The following is a 22438-nucleotide window of genomic DNA, read 5'->3' as shown; positions in this document are numbered from 1 at the left end:
GAACAGAAGTCCACATTTTAACCTTCAACAGAATAATTCCAAGTTTATTTCATTTTGTTTCACATGGATCCCATATAATAAGAATACATCAGAATTCTGGAGAGAGTCTTGGATATTATTTTTTTTTCTCTGACTTATCATTATCATAAATACTAATATGAATACATCATACACAATAAACACAGCACTATCCAAAGGCGTAGAGAGAGTATCACAAGACATCATTCACCACTAACAACAGAGTATATATTTCATTTCAGCATATTTATAAGAGCTACAGTGAAAGAGAGAAAGACAGAGGGAGAGAAAAATAAACAGAGGTGTGGGGGGACTGGAGGAAGAGAGAAAGCCAGGTGCCTCTACACCGCCTGAATCTAAAAAATAAAATAAAATAAAATAAAAATCCTGATTTAAAACAAATGAAACAAGAGTGAATCCAAGGCTGTGCGATGGATCGATATATACTGGAGATGGACAACACTTCATCCCGATGAGGACTGTGGAAGCAAAACTACCAATCAAGACACATCTCTTACCATTTGGCAAACACGATCTTGTATATCCAAACAGAGGATTGGCAGTAGGACAGGCATTTATATCTGGAGAGGAGTAATTATTGCAGCACTTACTTTGTGCTTTGAGTAGAGTATAGCAGAGCTGCTGGTATGTGCTGTGCAGTAACCACTACGATGGAACAAACACGGTATTGCTGTGTAGTCTAACTTTCCTGCAGCTTATAGGCCTCTCACATATGTTCAGGGATGCTTTAAGATATAAGGATGCATGCAGTTAATTCGCCTTCGGGAGAGAAAGAAGGATTGAGGATGCAGGAGAAGTATACATGGAGACTTATTGTTCAGACCGCCTCATAAAAATATGTGTTTACTATGGCATAACCGATAATATACTTTATTCTCATGTTAACGTCACTGAGCACAGCGTGATAGAAACACCGGTTAGAAAACTATATGACTCTGTCTTACAACTTTCCGGACCACAAAACAGGCGATCAAAACAGGACGAGGGTTCATTCACAAAATTAGTTTGATGCCATCACATAAATCCAAACGAATAAACAAATACACACACGTCGCTAAATCTGTTGTTCACTGCCCCGGTTCACGATTTTCATACTGATAGCACACTATAGCAGGTTCGGAGACGGCACAGCAAATATGAGATGCTAGCATGCTCACTATTTATTTTTTTTCTTAACCCTAATGTAATTTTTGATCTTAAATGTCGGGATTTAAAACGTTCTTTGTATCACAAGAGTTCATCCTCGCTTGACAGTGATATTTGATGGAAAAATATATATAAAAACATAAATAAATTTAAAACGACCTACTTAAAACTCCACTTCTATCATCTATTATCAAATTACTCTGCTCACTTTTATATCAATAATTTTTCTTTTGCCTTATTTTCAGCCACATTTCTTAAATCCTGTCATTAATGCTGACTTAATGAAAAAAAAACATAAAAAAGATGTTCATAGATTCTGAGATGAATAAAACATTATGAATACTTTAAGGGGATTTGAAGGGCAAAGGTTAAACTATGTGAGCTCCTAAACAGAACCAAAGTAAATGCAATTGAATAACTCTGTGCTCAACATTTGTTGTATAACAACTTATATGGAGTGCACAATTATTCAACTGTGTACATATAATCATATATATCAGCATGTTAATATTTACACAGCACAGACAAATACATTCTCCCAAGTTAAATATTACTACAATTTTTTTTTATCCCATAAGTCTTTTTCCATTACAAGATTTCTCTTAAATGTTCGAATGTTTTGGTATTTGTATTCAAGTTTTTCTCGTATAACCAAACAGACAATCCTCTGTTGTCTTCTACAGTTAAATACATCACGAGAATAAACATCATGTTACAGCAAAAGACCCATTAACCCCCCCGCCACCCCGGTGGTGTCTCCCCTCCCCAGGCCCCACCAGTTTCTGCCCTCCATGCCTCCCTCCCTCCGCCTGTCAACTCACAGATACACAAACAGACAAACAGAGGAGTGTGGAAATGCAGGTGGTGGTCGAGAGCCACACTCCGAAATCACAAGGTCTCCCTGCATAGAGGGGAAAAAGTAGAGAAGAGACAGAAGGAAGGAAAACATTAAACACAGAGCAAACGCATGATCACACAAATTACATGTTAAAATTAAAAACAGCTCAACAAATAAGGGCTGTTAAAAGTTGACAGACACTTTGGTTAAAGAGGACTCCACTGTGACAATACTGAGTAAATGTTAAGTAACCGTAGTTATGCCTGTAAATGACTATGGCACAGCATATATCTAATGATGTTATAAATGTACGTATACAGTGAATACATGTAAAAACCTAAAATAAGTTATTAAAGAAAGGACACAAACTGACATTTAAAGCCCCTGAAAAACTGGTTTCAAACCTTATTTACCTCTCAAAAACATAAAATATTCATGACTAAATAAGCAACAATCAAAGTTGAAGGTCAGTAAAAACATCCTTTATTTTGTTTTATGATTTATACACTCAAAAATTCTTTGCATGTGTGGTTTAAAGGAGACCTATTATTCTTTACCTTATGTTCTGTGAAATATATATAATGTTAAAATATCCAGTGTTCATATTAAATGTAGCCAAAGTTTAAAAGAAATAATTTAACGTATATTAAAGTAATCCCTGTGAGCAAAAACTTTAGACAGTTCTGGATGACCTTTTTTTTTTATTTTAGCAGAAAGATGACAACAGATTGTGGCAGATTTCTTTATACTGTCATCTGCTCCAGGCACATTACTGCAAGTGTTTACATCACATACACTGCTGCATGGAGCTACATGCTGATGTCAGGGAAACATGCAACCTTTGCTCCCGATTTTGTTCATTTTTCCCTGATTTCGGGTCTTATTCCAGCTGAAACGTGTCCAGTTGTGAACTAATCTCTTTGTAGATACTTTTAGTGTTCGTTTTGTACCAATTCAGCCTGTCAAACATAAGTCCGCAACGCATTATGGACGCTAAATTAATGCACCAAATAAATTAAACATGAATTGAGATCACTGCAAGCCAAGATCAATGGTGCATTCATGTGCTCCTCAGATGGTTGTTCTTCTGACATTTGCTTGTTGTGTGTTCATTAACTTTAAGTTAATATGTGGAAACATGAACTCTATAAAGAGGATGCGTTCTATTCAATTGCTAAAAACGTTAAAATACCACACATTGAAGAGCAAAGATAACAGATCAAGTGATTCCCTCTTATGTTTTAGATTTCTCCGACACCAACTGAATGCAGCACAAGGCTGCAGAGTGAACGGGGGCGTCTGCTACTTACCCCGCAAAGAACAACCAATTGTTGGTCAGTGACATTTCTGTGACATCGTATTGAGATTGCACAGCCTACCTTAATACAAGTGGGGTGCTGAATCAGTGCATTCAAATAAATAATTTACTTTTATTCGAGTAACCTGAAGTTTTGTTGAGCTGCAATTGTTGTCAGACGTGCATGTACTATAACAGAGAGTCATGGAAAACTGACACCATATTTTGTAAAAACTCTAAGTTGGATAGGTTCAAAACATTTACATGCAGAAACCCTTAGGATCCGACACTGTGTAAAGGATTTGTCCGCCCACCGGCTGCAATAACGGTGCATACGGAAGAACCAGAAACGCTGACCAATACTGGACTATTTCGAGAGGGGGGCTTAAAGAGACAGGCACTTTTATGGAACATTTCAGTCAGACGGTGTGTTTTAGCACAGGCCGTACGAGGAAAACAAAGTGTTTTTTGAACATTAAAGCATGTAAACATGTTCTAGTAGAAACCTTAAATTCAAGTATATGAATCTAAAAATGAGCATAATAGGTCCCCTTTAATCATTGCTCCAAACGCCAGCAAAAAAATACACATGTGTCATCATATTTTGGCGCATGGAAATACACAACATCCCCTTTTTTTCCCCCCATTTTTGTGCCTCCCACCTCAAAGCCCTGCGGACAGCACAGAAAAAAACACAAATGCAGAAATCTCTGACAAAAATTAAACAAAAACTGTTTGGCAGCATGTGTTCATGTAGGATCCCATTGATAAAAATCCGGGCCTTTAATGTCCAACTGAAACACCAGGTTAAAATGTCAAGATCTAGCTGAAGGCTGAAGGCTGTCTGGACATTTCATAATCTTTGAGGGCTGAGTGCAGTTTTAGCTGATCAGGCAGAGCACTCAGCCTCGCAGCACTTCAACAAAAAGCTCTTTCAGTCGCTGTTTTTTACAGTTGGAGAGTAGAGGAACTGAAAGGGCAAACGCAGGAGGTCAGCGCGTATAGCTGTATGAGATCTCAGAGTTAAATGTAATATACAGACTGCGCTGCAGGTTTTGCACAAAAGAGAGTTAAGCAAAGTCTACAAAATAGGTGTAATGCGATATCCAAAGTGGAAAATCAGGATGAACGATGACATTGTTGTTATTTTTTTATAACATTTTTAAAAAATATGTTGTATATATGCAAGTTTTACGCAACAGAGAGTTAAGCAATGTCTACAAAATTGGCATATGACATTGTCCAAAGTGAAAAATCAGGATGGACGATGACATTGTTGTTAATTTTCATTATATATATATATTTCAAAAATATGTTTATATGTATGCATGTTGTATATTAATCTTTTTTCTCTTTTTTTGGCACATTTAGGTCCATTCACAGCCCACCCTCATCTACACACCCTGCCTGTCCTTACTTTTACTCCCTATAGCCTAAAAGCTACCTTATTAAAGAAGCATTTCACACCTGCGTCTTCAATGTTGATTCCTCTTATCATATATTTCTCACATCAGTTCTTCTTCTTCTTTTTTTTAAGTAACAAGCTACAAGAAATCAAAATGTGCAGTTTGTCCCAACAGCCCAATCTTTCTGCCTCTGTCTGGTCTGTTTGGTCCTGTCCTGCTTGTCTTGTCTGTCTGGTCTCGTGCAGTCTGTCTCATCCACTTGGTCCTGTCTTGTCTTGTTTGCCCTTTATGCCAAATGCATTTAACTGTCATGTAAAAAAAAAAAAGGCATGTGTTATGTATTCACAGTGTGTGAATCTGTGAAAACACAAACACATTAAAAAAAGGACTATGGTTGAAAAGACCCTCTGAGGAGTCAGATATTCAGTTTTTCCAGTAAATAAATTTTGTTTTAAGGATTTAAGCTTTTTTTAAGCTAAGTAATGGTCATCTACCCTTTCTTGTTCAAATATGGTCCTTAAAAAACAATATGGCAATGGTCAAAATAACCAAATTCGAGGCTTCATAGTCGGAGTCCACATATCAGCGGGTGACGTCACTGTGGCTACGCCAATCATTTTACACAGTCTGTGATTCTAACCAGTGCTTACGTTGTACGTATGTTTACACTCACCATCCTGCAGCAGCGTTTTGGCTGGACAGGCTCACATCTGATTAGAGTAGGAGGTGGGCTGCTGCTCATAGCCCTGGCTGTATCCTCCCTCCTCATTGTAGCCTCCCTGCTGGCCGTAGTCGGGCTGGTACCCTCCCTGGGAGCCGGCGTAGGGGTCCTGCTGACCGTAGCCTCCCTGGGCGAAGGAGTCGGGGGCGGGCTGCTTTTCCTGCGATGGGACGTATGTTCCAGAGAAGGCAGCCAACCAGCCGGTCTCCTTGAACACAAACCACAGGTTTCCTATCCACAGGATCAGGTTGATGAAGCCAAAAGCCTGTGGAGCAGAGAGGTGTTTGGAGATGCATGTTAACATATTTACTGTTTCAGTTTTCACATTAGTTAACTCTTTATATATGAAGCTTCGGGGACCCACCACAGAGGTGTTGAGGCCGGAGACTTTGGGGTCGTGGACTTCACGGCAGCGGTTCTCTGGTTCGTCACAGGCCGTGATGAGAGTGATGACCCTCTCTGGGTCGGTGGCTGTTTTCACATCTGACAGGCCTTTAGCCCAAGCACACGAGGACACCAGCCACATGAAGGCAAATACCGCCGTCACGACAAAGTCCTGCCGATCAGCAAGACATCATGATCACTTTTACTTCCAACAACAACAAATACCTATTGTAACACCAGTTCTGGTATCTTATGTATAAACAAACTCACAATCTGGGCTCCCTTGTTGTTTTCACGGTACTTCTCCAGTACGAAACAGTATACAGAGAGGGCTGCCATAGAGTAGAGGAAGGAAAAGACACCGATGGTGACGAAGAACTCAGCAGAGGAGGAGTAGTCCCCGACCAGGAATAGACGCTCGGGGTTCCCTCCCTTACAGGTGGGGGCATCAAAGTAAACCTGATGGAGCCTGAAAACAGCAACACAGAGACGGAGGGAGAAATGAGAAAGAGCAAGAAGATCTAAGGAAAAGAAAACCCTGTGATGTCACTGTCAGTGTCAGAGATTTTATTTTTACAGTTTACAACCAAAATACAAGTTTGTGTAAAAATGATTAATGCAATCCAATTCAAAATACTGCTTAAGATAGCATTTTAAGAGAAATGTTAACAGTGATTTTCTTTCTTGTTGAGAGTTAGATGAGATAAGATCAATACCTTGTTCATGTCCATTAAATATAAAGCTACATCAAGGGGGCAATAGATTAGCTTAGCATTAGGACTGGAAACTGGGGAAACAACTAGCCTGGCTACCTGCCAGCACCTCTGAAGCTCACTAATAAAATATCTTTCAACCAAGAGCCTATTTTCACATGTTTTTGTGTCTAAGCGACTAAAGGACAGAACAATTTTAGAAATTGGTACAGTATTGAAAGAGAGCTCAGTGCAGCCACAGCTGCAGAGCAGGCTGTCATGTAACCACTTGGGGTAATTATGCATCATCAATGTGCACTAAAAGTGCTTGTTTTTGCCACTGACAGGCTCAGATAGTTGTTATGAATGTCCGACTGATCACAAGACTAATTATGTGAATGTTATTGAATGCTTTTGATGCTTAAGGGAACTGTGTGATGGAATTAAGGTAGAACAGATGTGATGTTGCCTTTTGCAATTAAGCTATTGTACTGCACACACATGCCTGTGTACATGATGTGACGATACGACTATGATGCACTGAATCTTGGACCCCAGGAAGATTAGCTAGTGTAATTGGCATCAGCTAACAGCGATCCTTTTAAATAAACAAATAAATAGTTATTATAAATGTCTGACAACATTTTGGAAAGGATCCCTACAGAGAAATGAACATTTTTTCCTTACATTTCACTTCTCCTGTCTGTTTGTTACTGCGTAATCAAGTGTGGTTAAAGGATAAGTCTTGCTCTGTATTTTCAGACTTTTTCAACATTGTCAAAATCTGCTAAATATTCAGCCATCACGCTGAAGATCTTTCAGATAACACTGAGCTGAACTGAACTGCAACAACACAAACTCTTCCCGGCGCTCTTCTTCAACACTAATGTTTTCATCACTGTCTCCCTGCAGCAAGTCACCTCTGCAAGAATTCACAACCACACTTCTCTGTGAGTGAGACTTGATAGCAAATAAACCAGATCAAGAAAACTATAAAGAAAATATTTTATTTCTCTGTCTAGTCCTTTCCATAATGTTGTCAGACACCTCTAATAATCTGAGCCCATCAGTGTCAAAAACAAACACTTTTAATAGACATAAACAGTGCACAGTCGCCTCAGATGGTAACACTGGAGTCTGTTTTGCTGCTGCAGGCGGCAGCGCTGTCACTCAGTTCTGGACCAGATCTTAAAATTATCGTTTCCATCAGTCACTTGGACACAAAAATATGAAAATAAGGTCCAGGTTGAAAAACTACCTAAATTTCCCTTTTACATCTTATATTTATGTAATTTGTATGAAAAAATGTGTAAAAACGTCACATGGCCCAAGAAATTTTCCAGGACATAATCTTTTTATGCTTTGATAAACCTTCTGTTGTTTTGTTTTGGTATTTACAGTTGAGTTGATAAAGTCTAGATGTTTCCAGCTTTTATGCTAACCTAATCACTTCACAATGTATCTCAAGTGTATTTCACAAAATGTTTAAGTTTTCTTTTAGCAAAGGCATTTCTTCTAGAAAATGTTCTTTTAGATCCACATAGACTAATGTGCTTGTGTAAAAGAAATATGGTCCTATATGTGCTTATTCATCGCAAAGGTGAGACCAATTAATCAAATATGTATATTTTATGTAAAGTTTAAATATAGAGTATATTACAATAAACATTTTTATATGATAAGCTTGGTGTGCCTTTACAGTTTATGAAAGCCTATAGGTGATTTCCTCCCTATTTGTTATACAGTGGTGACAGTAACTTGTGAATGAGACGTACCTGAACGGATATTCAAATTCTACTTCTATGCCTAGGTCGCTCTCCGACCGGTTTTTACACTCCACGCTCATCTTGAACATGCCAGAGTAACTGCCACATGTCGAGAAGGCGAAGATTGCAAAGATCTGCAAGAGAAAAGAGGGAAGGAAAAAAAAGACATGGTGAGAAATCTGGTGACCTTTGACATCTTACAGATGATGCAAACGTGCAAACAAAGAGCTCCGAAAGCTGCAGACTGAAGCTTTCACCACCTGCAATGTCTCAAGCAGATTGATGCTCCACCAATCACAGCGAGCTGCTGAGAAATGCACACAGAGTGCAAATCAATGCAGCGTTATCACCAGGTTACACAGCAAGGGCTGCGCCTGTTGCCATGGTTACCCATTACAACTGGTTTCTTGTACATGTTATATCGTGCTTTACATATGTATATATATTGTGGTGCAACAGTGATCGTGCATTCGTTTGAAGCCGTCTGTAACTTCAGGTGCACACAGCTCAGTTTTCAGCTCCCATGAGCTGTCACGTAAACAATGACACCAACAGACATGCATGGAGATAAACACACACACACACACACGCAGCAGATTAGACAAGTAAGACTATTTTTACCACACCCTCCCTACGCTGCGGGCCAGATCCGATTGGATAGAAAATCCAGCTATTAATCTGACTGTGGTGCTCCACCATCTGTCACCAAATACTCAACTACAAGCTACTGTAAAGCCAGTCACAACACACACACACAAAGCCACACCCCAACACGTGAGCCTGCACACACACACACACACACACACACACACACACACACAAAGGCACGTCTTATCGTCCTGTCTACCTGCTGCAGGCTTCAACACACTAAACTATTTACAGTAATCTTTTAGCTCATGTGAGTCAGAGGCTCGGTTGTTGGATTTACACACCGGCTGCATAGTGCGAGCCTCATTGTGATCACTTTACTCTTCTGTTCTTGCAGATTTGATTTTATTTTCTAGTGTCCTCTCCCAACACCTCAAACACCTTCCCTCCCTGGTAGAAGGCTAATTAACAGGTTTTAATACCCAATGCAAATGACTGTGGATGTGATAAAAGTGGCAGTAAGAGAGGGGAGGAAGGAGGAGAGGAGACTGCTGATAAACAACACAAAAAAACTGCCATCTGGAGTGAAGAATTTCTACATTATTATGAAATGTTACCCGGAGCCGAGATCTCGCAAATCTTTTATCAATATTTGAGCTTTTTTGCATTTCTGTGCCTGCATGGACCAGAAAATGTGGCTTTGGACGCTGCCAAATTTTACTGCCCATACACTTAATATACTTGATATCGCGTCTGTTTAACCCTTTAGCACCTGGGTTGACATCAGTTATTACAGAAATACATATATACACACACATACATACATAATTGTTAGGACTTCCTTATTTTTAGGTCATTTTCTGATAACTTTTTTCCTGATTTCTTGCTTATTTTTTGGGCAATTTCTTGGCAAGTTGCCCTTGGCCTCCTTCCCATGTTTTTAAAACAAGCCAGTTTGCTCAGATTTCAAAGGGTTAAAGGCCTGCAAAATGTGAGTTTTATGTTCCCTTTAAAGCCCACGCTGAATAATAGGACGTTATGCTGCAGCAGCTGTGCATTTAATCAATACCTACAGTGTGTGCGGGGCATCACACCTGCATTGTCGGCACAATCCTGCACACAGTGTGCACAGCGCTACATTGTGTCCTAAAATAAAAATCATGTCGTCCATCTTTTTCTGTTTAGTGTAAACGCCTTATGGTACTGCTGTGGCTGTTTTTACTTTTAAGGCTGTTGAAAGGTTTTAGAGCTCCCAGTGTCCGTATCAATCTTTCATTATCCCTCTGAGACAGTTAGAGGTTAAACTTTAATGAGTGGGATCAATATGGAGACCAGTAACATTCTGTGTCCCAGCTGAGACATTTTGGATGCAGTTAAAACACTAACAAAGGCTGGATTTTCTGTTTAAGAGATAATCTCTGCAACAAGCCACGCTGCTGCTCCAACTGAATCATCCTACAGTGATTCGCTGTTATGAGTCAACAGATCTGGATCATACGGAGCAATAGATGGAGCAGCGTATTTACACGTAGATAAATGCAAATGTATTAAGTGTGCATACACTCTCGTAATACTTCTGCTTTCAGATGTAAATACACTGTTGTAGGAAATGTTGTACTCTTGGCCTGTCTTCACTTTGATGAATAAGCTGTGTAGGAGCCATGAATTAATTTAGAAAGGGCAGAATTTTGTAACATTAATTTGGGGTGGTTTATATTTTGGTATCATTACATATTTTTCCATTAATATTTTGGAATATTTTTTATTAGTTTCATGATTACAGTTATTAGTAGAGCTGGGTCACAGGGTTATGGGTATTTGAGTATCTGTCTTTCACCTGTTTCAGGTATTTTTTAACATATTTTTTATCACTGTGAATCTTTTGTTGGTGTGTCAGACAATAGACCAGGCCCAGCGTCAGCCTCTCAGCGACTTTTACTTTGTTTGCTGTGTCTATCATTGTAGCCTAAACATCTTCAAGGTTTTGCTCTTGCAGTATCTTAACATTCAGACACCCTGCAGTCAGTGAAGGAGTCTAAGGTCCTTAAAAATATCTGAACCAATAACATGCATGAATCATACATCTCCATACAATTATTCATTATTACATTTGCATACTTTCATATGTAATAATTTTCTACAACATACACAAAATACACAAAATACAAGGCCTGATGTTAATGTAAAATATATAGTTGAGTGAGTACACTATTACCTGCTGTACTTGAAATGGTCAGAGTTTAAACTGCAGGTGGAAGCAGTTAAAATTGGAAATGGATTGGAACTATATAAGTTTTTATTTTAAACCTGAAATGGATATAGTTGGATTATAAATTGCTATATTTTTTATTTATTAGAAAACTATATACAGAGCAGCTTCAGAACTGAGCTTAACATCATTTTTAAACACAACAGTAAGAGATTGAACACAGCTACCCAAATGAGGATTTTCATTCATCACAAGTGCTGATATTGACACATTTTATTCTGATGACTCGTAGCGGAAACTCATTTAATCTAAGTGTTTGTCTTAACCCTCGAAAAAAACACTTAAAATGCAGCATGTTACATGAACACATATTTTTACTATCATTTCTCATGCGCATACTGTTGTACTTTATACTTCATAAAGTTTTGCACATCCTGTGGTCAATATTTTTACACATTTTTACGCATCAAAACACCAGGACAAATTCCTTGTGTGTGCAACCCCAGCTAACAATTTATGGTTTTAAAAATGTTCTGAGGATGGTAGAATGCAACCAAGGCAATGTTTTGCTGATGTCTTTAGCGGCAAGTTTTTCTTTTAGTTCCCAGAAAGTTCCTCTGGAAATTAGGGTGGCATGCTCTATAAACATAGTTTTTTTTATAGTTAACATTACATTACATTTTCATTAAAAATGGTCTGTAATCTCAGTCCTCAATAACATGATCTGAATGTCGCTTCAAAAATGTTCTTCCTTTGTTCTCATGTAACATTGAGGGAACGTTTTGTAAAAGACCATTCTTTGATCTGTCGCCTCTCAACATCACCACAAGCTGAGTTCCTTCTATTTCCATTATATTGGAGAGATCTTACGGCCAACATCTCTGACACTCTGCAACCCACACCAAAACAAACTAGATTAATAAATGGCACTACAGGTGAGAGGGAGGATATGTATTTTTAATTTAATTTTAATTTTAATTTTTTTAATTTTGGGTGAACTGTTCCTTTAAGGGATGATGAAAGCTGTTGCAATCCACCTGAGAGGGACATGAATGTCTCTACGAAATATCATGCCAATCCATCCATTAGTTCTTGACATATTTTCCAAGGATGGTGGACCGACAGACATCCCGAAAATGCAGCAGTAAGGAAAGTGAATCTAAACAGGAGGCACCAAACCACAATTAAGAGCTGCACTTTTATGGTGATAGATGAGTGGAAGGAGAAGTGAAGGTGGGAGGAAGAAGAGAGCCGGCCAGACTGAGAAAAGAAATGGTGGCACGCTGCGTGTTAGGTGCCATGGTAACACTATTGGCAGCATCACACAGCGAGGAGGCAGTGAGGAGGCTGGTTGGTTTCTACGCCTCCTGGTATGCTGGACGGTTGTCAGCTCTTCTGTGCTGAGAAGATACACAATCGCACACACACTCAGACTCAAACGATCTGTCTGCTGCCGCTTTCTCACACTGTCTGTCTGTCTTCCTCTGTGAAAACCGATCCACTGATCAATACGAGAACCAACTGTGCAGCCCGACTGATACTGGAGATAGATAGCAGATAGTGAAATTGAAGTCTGAAAGGTTAAAAAAAAAAAAACCAGGAGCATTTTTTTTTTCACAAGTTTATAACGGTTTAACGTTGATTAAAATCTTATTTTTAATCAACGTTAACGTTATAACGTTAAGATTTTAAGGCATGGATTTTTGATTTTTACAGCATTACTTTTTTTTAATAAATTATTTTTCTGCTCATTATAGTAAGTAAAAAATATATACTGGTATTTCTTGTTAGATATTATTCAACATAGCATATAAGGCATTATTTATAATAATTTTAATAATAATAATAATGGCTTGGATTTATATAGCACCTTTCATGGGACCCAAGGATGCTTATATATCTGCAAAATTGCTCAATTTATCTTGCTCTAGTCAATAATATAATGACATTAAAGGAACAGCGTGAATATTTAGGGCAATTTCGTATCCTGAGTGGGATTGCAGACTCCCTACCAGCAGAAACTTCTCCCGGTTATAATTCCTTGAGTGTTCACCGTTCAGGGGGTTTTTACCAGGAGCTGTATTATCCACAGAAGTCTTTTTCTCCAAAACCAATAGACCAGGTGATTTAAACCTGTAAATACACTGAATGAAGTACTTTCAATTTAAAAAAAAAAAAAAAGAAAGAAAAAATCTGTCTTTCCAATGTTGACATCATGGAGGGGCTGCTAACTACGTGGTTGATGCAAAAATGCAAATGTCCCTTTTTAGAGCCAGTCTTTCACTTCTCGGCTACATGGAAAAATGGCGGTGCAACATGGCGATGTCCGTGAACGAGGACTTGTTTCCTATGTGGACATAAATGGAACAGCGGGACCACCAGAAACCAACAGCAACCAAAAATCAAAACTGATTAGACACTGAAAAAAACATGCTTATTATTTTATATTCCATTTCTGCCAATATATTCCCTAAATCCTACAAACGTGACCTTAAAAAAATCTCCCCTGCCTCTGATTAATTGATCTTATGCACTTTTAATTACTGAATTTGCGGCAATGTAATAATTGCAGCCTTGTCCTTGTCTTTTATTTTATATGAAATTGTTTTTATTTAGTCTTAATACTGTTTTACTTGCTTTTCTCCACAGGTCAAATTAAAAATATACAAAAAATTATCCATGTTTTTTCACACAGTTTGTGAATATGAAGCAGTTTCATGTCATTATACGCATGGTTAGAAACAACTTGTGATAACTAACTGAAAAGCCCACTTTCCTTTTGTTTTTACTGCACTTTTCTAGCACATTTGTAGGTAATGTTCTTGAAACTTTTAACTGATTTTTGCAGTGTTTTGTGCAGTATTTCTTGTTTAGTTGCTCATTGTCTTCCTCCCATGATTTTGGAAGAGATCAAGCAGATCTGCTCAGGTTTCAAAGGGTTGGAATATATTTAGCTACTCCAGAAACATGCTGGTGCAACATCTCTGTGGAGATATAAGCATGATTCTTATTTTAGGATGATTATACACTAAAGAAAACATACTTATTATATTATATTCCATTCCTGTCATTATATCCCCCGAAGTCTTACACACTGGACCTTTCAAATGTAACAAATCTTATGGCAAAATATTAAAAGATATTCCAGTTTATATGCAACAAAAATACTGAAATTCATCCCTGCAGGAGGGTTAGCGGCTCCAAACATGCCGACATTTAGCCAAAAGCACAAAAGCGCAGAAATAAACACAAGCTGTGCGAGCTTTCACCAGAGGCCCTGGAGTAATAACCACAGAGAGTCGCAGAGCGTCTGAACAGAAAAAAGCCCCCTGAGCTACAACAAAATCAACAGCCTTTACTACACATTAGGGACCCTGGCAAAGCGAATCAGGCTTCATGTTCCCACAAACGGCCTTTTTTATGAGTCAGAAAGTGAAATCTGTATGCAGATGAAATTCAGCACAGCAGTGCCGCGCTGCGGTGGAGACAGGAGGCTGTTTGGGGTTGAGCTCCACACATCAGCTTTATTTGGGAACTCAATGTCTTCCAACATCCATCAAATCTCGGCTTTGTCAGCACTATTCCCCAGAGACAGAGAGAGTGAGTGAGGGTGGGGCGAGGAGGTGGGCAAAGCTTCATGAGTCACACATACTGAACGCTGTTTAAAAACGCACACAACGCAAAAACGCTGTAATTTTCATCCTCAAAAAATAAAAAAGATCTTTAAAAAAAATCCCTCAATAACACATCCTCGATAAAAGCACATTTGCACGAACTGTCTGCAACAAAAAGCCAAAAAAGGTTTGATTCTACCACACAGAAGCATCTTTTTCATCGCTGCCTGTTTCCACTGAACGTGGGGGAGGCTTCTCTCTCCCCTCCCAAAAAACACTGTGGTGCATGCCCATATTAATCCAGAAAGAGCAGCAGCTCCAGCAGCCCCTCCTCTAGTCTGACGCTGAGGCACGCAGGCCACTCTGACAGATGATTCATGGGCCCTGGCCTCCTGAGCGTGCCTCCTGATTGGCTGGCTGGCTCGCTGTGACCCAGGGAGGCAGTGGTGAGGTGCTGGCACACTCACACAGCTCCAGGGAAGGACTACAGAGTCATGCAGCACACTCATGCTCTCTGACTGTTCGCTGGCATATCTGCAGAGCGCATTACAGTGTGGGACTCTGTTGGAGCCGCTCTGGCACGTACGTTTTCATCGGGTCGTGTTAAGTGGGTTTCCATACCTGGGAGCAGGGGTGTGGCTTATAATTGTGGGGCCAATTTGTAGGAAGGACATCCCTTCCTCGTTTTTTTCTCATCTACTGACCCTACCCAAGGACATCGCTTTTAACACTGGGGGAGGGACACATATGACACAAGTTGTTCTGGGTCCTCCCCCAGGAAATTATCAGCGGCAAACACTTAATTTCCTGCATTCACGTGAGCTTTTATGTCTTTGATTCCATCAAAACAGAAGTCCTCTGATGTTGTACATGTTCTAAATGTTAAAGGGGGACGTGTCCCGTGTCCCTCTCCCTGAAAGTATGGACATTTTGAGCGTCAAACCCTTCCATTTTTCTGCATTAGTTTGAATTTTCATGCACCAATTTGTGTCTTTTCTGCATAATATATAGTGGACATATCTTTAATTCCAACCAAATAAAAAGTCCTCTTCCTCCACAAAACTTTTAGCATTAAACATTGCATTCTGCTGAAGTTTTTGCACCAAAGTTTGCTCTTTTGTCTTTTTTCCATAAAAGTCCTTTGCTACTTTCGTATTTTTATTGGGTTTGACAAATGTAAATCCATAATGAAATTGCATTTATATATTGAATCATCAGCTGTCATATATTTAATCAGCCAGTTCATTTCTTAATAATTGTTTGCCTATAAAATTTTTAAAAATAAAAAAAAGCCCAAGGTGACCTCATACAGCTGGCTTTGTGAGAGCATCAGTCCTAAAAAAGTCCATATAAAATATGACGACAAAAAGCATCAGATTCTCACATTTGAGGATCAGAACGAGACATTATGGGGTATTTTTGCTTGAGACCCAAATGACGAATTAATGTCCTGTTGGTACAAACCGTACAAAACCCATAACAGACATAACACCTGGGATGACTTATCAGCGTTTTTGGTTACTTTGTATATTAAAAACTTAAAAACCAGTGAAAACAACAAGGAGAGGATGTCTGAACAATATGAATATATTTCCAGAATAATAGTAAATCATAAGGAAAGCGTTCTTGATTTTGAGAAAAATTTCACCACAGCATCATTTTCCTTTACATTATTTACTTTTGCTCTTTGGCTCAGTTGAAAAAAAAGCATTACACGGCTTTATTAGCTTTTTTACCTATGACCATCTTTGCATTTTCCTCGCTGCTGCAATCTAAACCTGCAATCTCTTATTCTGGCAGTGAGAGTAAAAACACTGTCGACACGTGCATACGACAGTACATCATCGTAGTTGATTTAGTAAAGCAAATCGATCTGGACAGGGTGTTTTATTTTGAAATTTCACAGAATTAATTGCTGATGTCTGTGACTTCTGTTGTGAATTGATCTGCAGCTTGAAACAGCGAAACTCCCTCAATGCAGCCTCAGTCTATACAATAAAAACCTTTCAAAACCATCAGTGCACTACACCACTGTCTGGCCTGGTGTTTGCTACAAACACTTGATTTAATAATCTTAATCGTAGCAGCTCTTTGAATTGATTTTGCTCACCATGTCTACGGCGCAAACTGGCTGCTGAAACCACAAACCAAAACCATCCAGAACCAATTCATTACATCCCATCAAGGATTTATTATTACATAAAAACAGACACATTTAACAGGCCCTCACTTAGCTGTGGGGCCTTTGTGGGTAATTAGTATCACTATTCCCAGCACTGTGATGCCCCAGCTGTAGAGAGAGAGAGAAAAAACGCACTAGAGAAGCACCATTGTTAACCCTGCAGCGTCCTCACTGTGAGCGTCCTCTGTTACATGGAACATATCTGTAACTGTGGGACAATATCCTGACTGTCTAATATTCTAAAAATATCTGCTCTTGGACCGGTCAACATGAATAAAGGACTACAATCAACCATGTTTTCCATTAATTTCAGTTATTTCGTCTTTAAAGTGAAAATGCCAAAGTCGACGTCGTCATATTGGTCTTTTTGTGCGAAGTTGGACCCAGGAATGATTTGGCATTTTTGCATGAAAAATTGTAATCTTGATTTAGATTGAAGTGAGTACCTTTATGTCATAGTTTCTGAAATTGCCACTGTATTCACACAGAGGTACATGAGACAGATAATCTGTAAAAAAAAAAAAAAAAAAATCACGTTCCTACACCTTGTTGTGTGTTTCAAAAACAACCAATCAGAGGCAAGGAGTGTTAAAGCTGTCAGTCATGTCAATCAAACATGAATCAAAATTCTGTTAATGCACTGTCTATTTGTCATCTGAAATGTTTTCAGGGACATATTTTAGTGCACTGTTTAGCTGTAAAATGAGAATATTTGCAGTCAGACTGCCTTGTTAGACATAGTTGAGCCAAAATGAAGTCCCGCCTACCAGCTGGGTCACAAACATTCTCATTTTACAGCTAAACAGTACACCAAAATATGTTTCTGTAAACATTTGAGTACACAGACAGGCAATGCAGTGTCGTAATCTTAATTCACATCTGATCTGCGCTGCCTGCTTTGACAGTTTGACCGCAGTTTATGAGCAGCGATTGACTCCTCAGCTCTGATTGGTTGTTTTGCTTCCACCTCAGTCGATTCTAGCAAATGCCATTAGAGGTAAAAGGAGGAGGAGAGACAATTCAATTCATTTTTATTTATGAAGCTCAAAATCACAACAATTTGCCTCAGAGGGCTTTACAGCTGACATCCCTCTGTCCTTGGACCCTCACGACCGAAAAAACACCCCATAAAAAACCTTTAACGGGGGAAAGAACGGTAAAACCTCAGGAAGAGCGACTGAAGAGGGATCGCTCTTCCAGGACGGACAGACGTGCAATAGATGTCATGTTTGTAGAGCAGATCAATATAATGAAATTACAGTATGCTAGTTACAAAATGATACACGATTTTTATTTATTTTTTTTGTCTCATGTAATACTGTATGTTTGTAGCGTCAGTTACAGCCAATATGACAAAAAGTTATTTTTCATAAAGTTACCAAGTGTAGTTTATTCATTGGCTCATTGTTTTCCTTTTATTCAATAAAAGTTCATGCCATCATTTTGATTGGTTTATGGGACCAGTGGATCAAAACCCTAAAGATAATCAATTTATGATCATATAAGACAAAGAAAAGCAGTAAATCTTCACATTGATAAAGCTGGACCCTCGGATGGTTTAGCATTTTTGCATTAAAATAACAATAATTAACGATAATATAAATAAAAACTGATCAATTAGTGTAATAGTTGCAATAATTGCAAACTGATAAATCACCTTATTGCTTTAACCCTAAATGGAAAAAATCTATTTTTTTTACATCATTTTTCTGATTAGAAACAGGGTATAATGTCTTACGTAGATGATATCCCGCCTAAAAAATAAACAAACAAATAAACAAAAAAAAAAAGCAAAGAAAAGTTTAAGATGCAAACATTTCACAATCCTTGATGCATATTACATAATTTAGTAAATATAAATATATAAGCTGCACTATTCATAGATAAACTACTAAATAAATAGTTTTCTGGCTCCATCATCTGGTGGAGTCTGAGCACATGAAACAGCGTTAAATGATTTGTTTCCACATGCAGAGGTCACATCCTCCGAGAAGGATTTGACAAACTGTCATTATATTCCTGTGCGGACCGACACCGCGTTACTACGACAGTGACGTAACACATCCTGCTGGTGTCTCCTGCTCAGGCCTGCTGAGGCAGTATCACATTATCACGACACAAAAGGAGACTCCTCAGCATTAAAGCTTGCTGTTTGACTACATTAGAGTGAGACGTGCGGTGGAGGTACTGCACTGTTTCTAGATGAGGAATGTCTGATGTTAAACCCTCATGAGAGAGTTGTTTTTTTTAAAGAGACTGGAGTCACATCCATTATTAAACCTCATGCAGCTTCATGACCTCTGTGTGGCAGAAGGTCACAAGTCTGTCAGCTAGGGACATGACAGCATTATTTATTGCAAATGACTCAAGCTCAAAGTGGTTTATCCATAATAATGTGTGATTATTTTCTTTAAAACATTTAAAATTAATGCAATAAAATATGCAAAAGCAGAGAACTTACCCACTGTAGAACTTTGATAAATCCCAGCGGTTGTTTGATTATCGTGAACTGCCCTTGGGCCACCAACTGCAAAAACAAACAAACAAATCTATTCAATAATAATAATGTTATGGGATATAAAACCTTTTACAAAAAATAAATTCACAAAGTGCTAAATTAGGGACTGTTCTTTATTTATTAGAGGGGAGGGGATGGTGTAAAATGGGAAAGGCTCTTTCTAATAATTTGTTTTTAATATTAAATTTTGTATGCTTTCATTGACAATACAGATGAAGACTGAGCAGGAAAGAGGGGGGAGGGATGACGTGCAGCGAAGGGCTGCGGGTCGGAATCGAACCTGTGTCGTTGCAAAAGACTGAGCCTACAGAGGGCGCACTCTACGTTAAGCTAAAGGTCGCCCGCGTAAAATGATTTTCTAATCAACAAAAAGCCAGATGTGATTTTATTTGGCTTTGGGGAGGGACATTCAACTTTAAATAGTTTTATTTCTTTGTTTATTTCATCCCCGAAATCTGCAGGTGGGTTTGGAAAGGCATGTTTTCTCTAAAAATCTCCAAAATTGCACCATTTCACCACCTTAAAATTATAATGTTCTTTCCGTGTTCTGAGCAGTTTTGAGATACTGAGCTTCAAAATTTTGCATTTAAATAAAAAATACACTAAAATGCATAAAATCGTTTTTTTTTAAAAAAAAAAAAAAAAAAAGCCCATCTCACCTAATGGTAATAAGTTGTCACAGAATAACAATATATGAATAAATCAATTTTGAGAAAAATGTCAAAATTGATTCATCTTATAATTCTAAGGTGATGATTTATCATAGCCAGAAACTGTGAAAAATGGTTATTTATAATGGATTATGCATTTTCCTCCAGTCACTCATGGAGGCTAAAGGAAAAATATTTGTAGCTCCAGCCAGGGTCATGATATAAAAAAACAAAAGCAAAAAACAAAACAAACAAATAAAAAAATAAAGTCACAGTGCAGCCTTACCTGTACTCACATAAACAAAGTACAGTTTAGCAGTTTTTTTTTTTGTTTTTTTTTACATTTTCACACTGACACACTGGCGATGATATAATGATGCTGATTTAAAACATACACCTAATTACTAATCGGTCTGATATAGCTCACAGGCCTGTGCGGTCTAATGCTGGCACCTGCAGGTGTTTGTTACAAGGCAAATATCTGCCAGAGACTCTCAGCTGGCTTCTATGAGATGATGCACAACTACAATACAGTCATTTTAATATTGACTTCAAATGATGTAGACCTGTGTGTGTGTGTGTGTGTGAGAGAGAGAGAGAGAGAGAGAGAGAGAGAGAGCGTGTGAGCTCCTGCAAGCATTACAATCAAACAAATCTGATTAACCGACTGTTTTCCTCGGCTCTTTTCCTGCACACTTCACATTTTTTATTAGCGTTATTATTAATTTACGAGACAATCTGGTGAAATCTGCGCAATGGAGGAGCCATTTGTGCGCAGGTGAATGCGACACCGCAAAGAAGGCGGTGTGTCCCTGCGTGCATCAATAAATGGCCGCACTGGAAATAAAGCAGCAGCAGTGATGGTTTCTCCCTCCTCTCTCTCTCATGCAAGCTGTGGGGCTGCTGTCACCCTCATTGTTCCTCCGGCAGCCTCCATATTAAACAGATGACGCATGTAATGAAGTATCTATGTTCACACTGAGCCCGATTCTTTGCTCGTTTCGGAGGAAAGCCGCGTTGGCTTTGTCACAATCCTGCACAGTGATGGGAGATGAGCTGGCCGTGGCCATACAGAGAGATGCAGGAGCGCGTCCTCCTCCGCTGGTGTCGGGGCCTACTGCGGCTATCCGCGCAAAGCGAGGGGCCTCAGAAATGAATCATGTTTGTTATCTTAGCAACAGCGGGGCTAATTGAGACGCCAGCAGCTTAAATCAATTAGCAGAATCCCCGGAGATGATAGGATACATCCTCTCCTTCCTTTGCTAAATGTCATTGCTGCAGAAATCTCTGGGCATCCTACACATTTTTTTTTTGGACTGTCAGCGAGCCGCTCCATCACATCGACTGCAGCATCAGTGCTGGAATTTTGTCCAATTACAACGCGCTGTGTCGTGCATTTACACCTTTCCCTCTTTTTAAAACACATGCATAAATCACAATTTCGACTCCAAGGTAATCGAGAGCGCTGCGTTAAAACGCCTCAGCTCGGCGCATCTGTGGCACAAAAATAATCCAAATTTGCGCGCACGACAAAACGCAAAAATGCAAATTAAATAAACATCAGCTACCGAGATAAACAATAATAAAAAAATATGATTTCCCCCTCCCCAAAGCCTTACCTGGTTTACAACGTCCATCTTGGCCGCTTACTCGCTGATAAGAGGATCAGAGGGGCGGCGGGAAGGAGGCGTCTCATCGGAACAGCCCAGGGGAGGAAGACGCCCAGAAGGAAGAGCCGGACTGCGTCACGAGCTGGGCGAGGACATGTGAAGCGTCGTGACGTCAGAGGTACCATTGGACGTGGAGTAAAGAGGAGCGCGTGTATCCAATCAGCAGCGCCGCTTTTATTCTAAGTGCAGCGCGCCCGAGGGTTATAATGCAGAGAGGAGCGCGTGGAGGCTGCTCACGCTTTAGTAGGCAGGAGGAGGGATGTAAAGGAGGAATAATGAAAGGTCGGTGAGGGTTCGTGAACCGCTGCTGGTCATTAACACCATCAAATGTCAGCAGGTTGTATTTTTAGAAAAAAATATGTTTTCCTTGAGTGTGGACCTTGTAGTCAAGAACCTTGTTCCACACAGACCAAATGAGAGGGAATTCAGGATTTCAAGTTTTACACATTCATGCAAACACTATGAATAAACAGAATGAACAACAGATAGCTACATATGGGTCACTGAAAGCAGGGGTGGATTATGAGACAGTGGGGGCCCCGGGCACAGACATGCAAAGGGCCCCACCACCTCTCTTACATAGGAGCAAGACAAACACACTTTATGGTGGTATTAGGTGTCTTTGTTAAGCAATTTCTTGCAGTTTTGTGCCTACTTGTGGTTGTTTTGTGTGTTTTTGTAACTGTTTTGGTGTCTTTGAGGTAATATGGGGTGATTT

General features: G+C 39.2%; 1 protein-coding gene across 1 annotated transcript; it reads right to left on the bottom strand.

Moving 5' to 3' along the window:
- Positions 1–86: 86 nt before the first annotated feature.
- On the bottom strand, positions 87–21735 carry sypb (synaptophysin b). Its single transcript, XM_042492674.1, has 7 exons — positions 21670–21735; positions 19344–19409; positions 8299–8423; positions 6102–6300; positions 5812–6003; positions 5400–5712; positions 87–2086 (listed from the first exon to the last, which is right to left on the bottom strand). The coding sequence occupies exons 1-6, from the start codon at positions 21685–21687 to the stop codon at positions 5431–5433; spliced, it is 882 nt and encodes a 293-aa protein (XP_042348608.1). The 5' UTR covers positions 21688–21735; the 3' UTR covers positions 87–2086; positions 5400–5430.
- Positions 21736–22438: the final 703 nt, after the last annotated feature.

This window comes from Plectropomus leopardus, chromosome 8 (genome assembly GCF_008729295.1).
Source record: "Plectropomus leopardus isolate mb chromosome 8, YSFRI_Pleo_2.0, whole genome shotgun sequence".
Taxonomy (NCBI): domain Eukaryota; kingdom Metazoa; phylum Chordata; class Actinopteri; order Perciformes; family Serranidae; genus Plectropomus; species Plectropomus leopardus.
The sequence above is the reverse complement of the archived record's forward strand: the minus strand, read 5'-3'. Positions and strand labels throughout refer to the sequence as shown.

Bases quoted from the DNA above. Each gene is read 5' to 3' on its own strand.
- sypb (XM_042492674.1), bottom strand. The intron at 8,424-19,343 runs GTAAGTTCTCTG...TTTCTCTTGCAG, and splicing joins TTATCAAAGTTCTACAGTGG to ATCTTTGCAATCTTCGCCTT. The intron at 6,301-8,298 runs GTACGTCTCATT...TGCTGTTTTCAG, and splicing joins GAATTTGAATATCCGTTCAG to GCTCCATCAGGTTTACTTTG.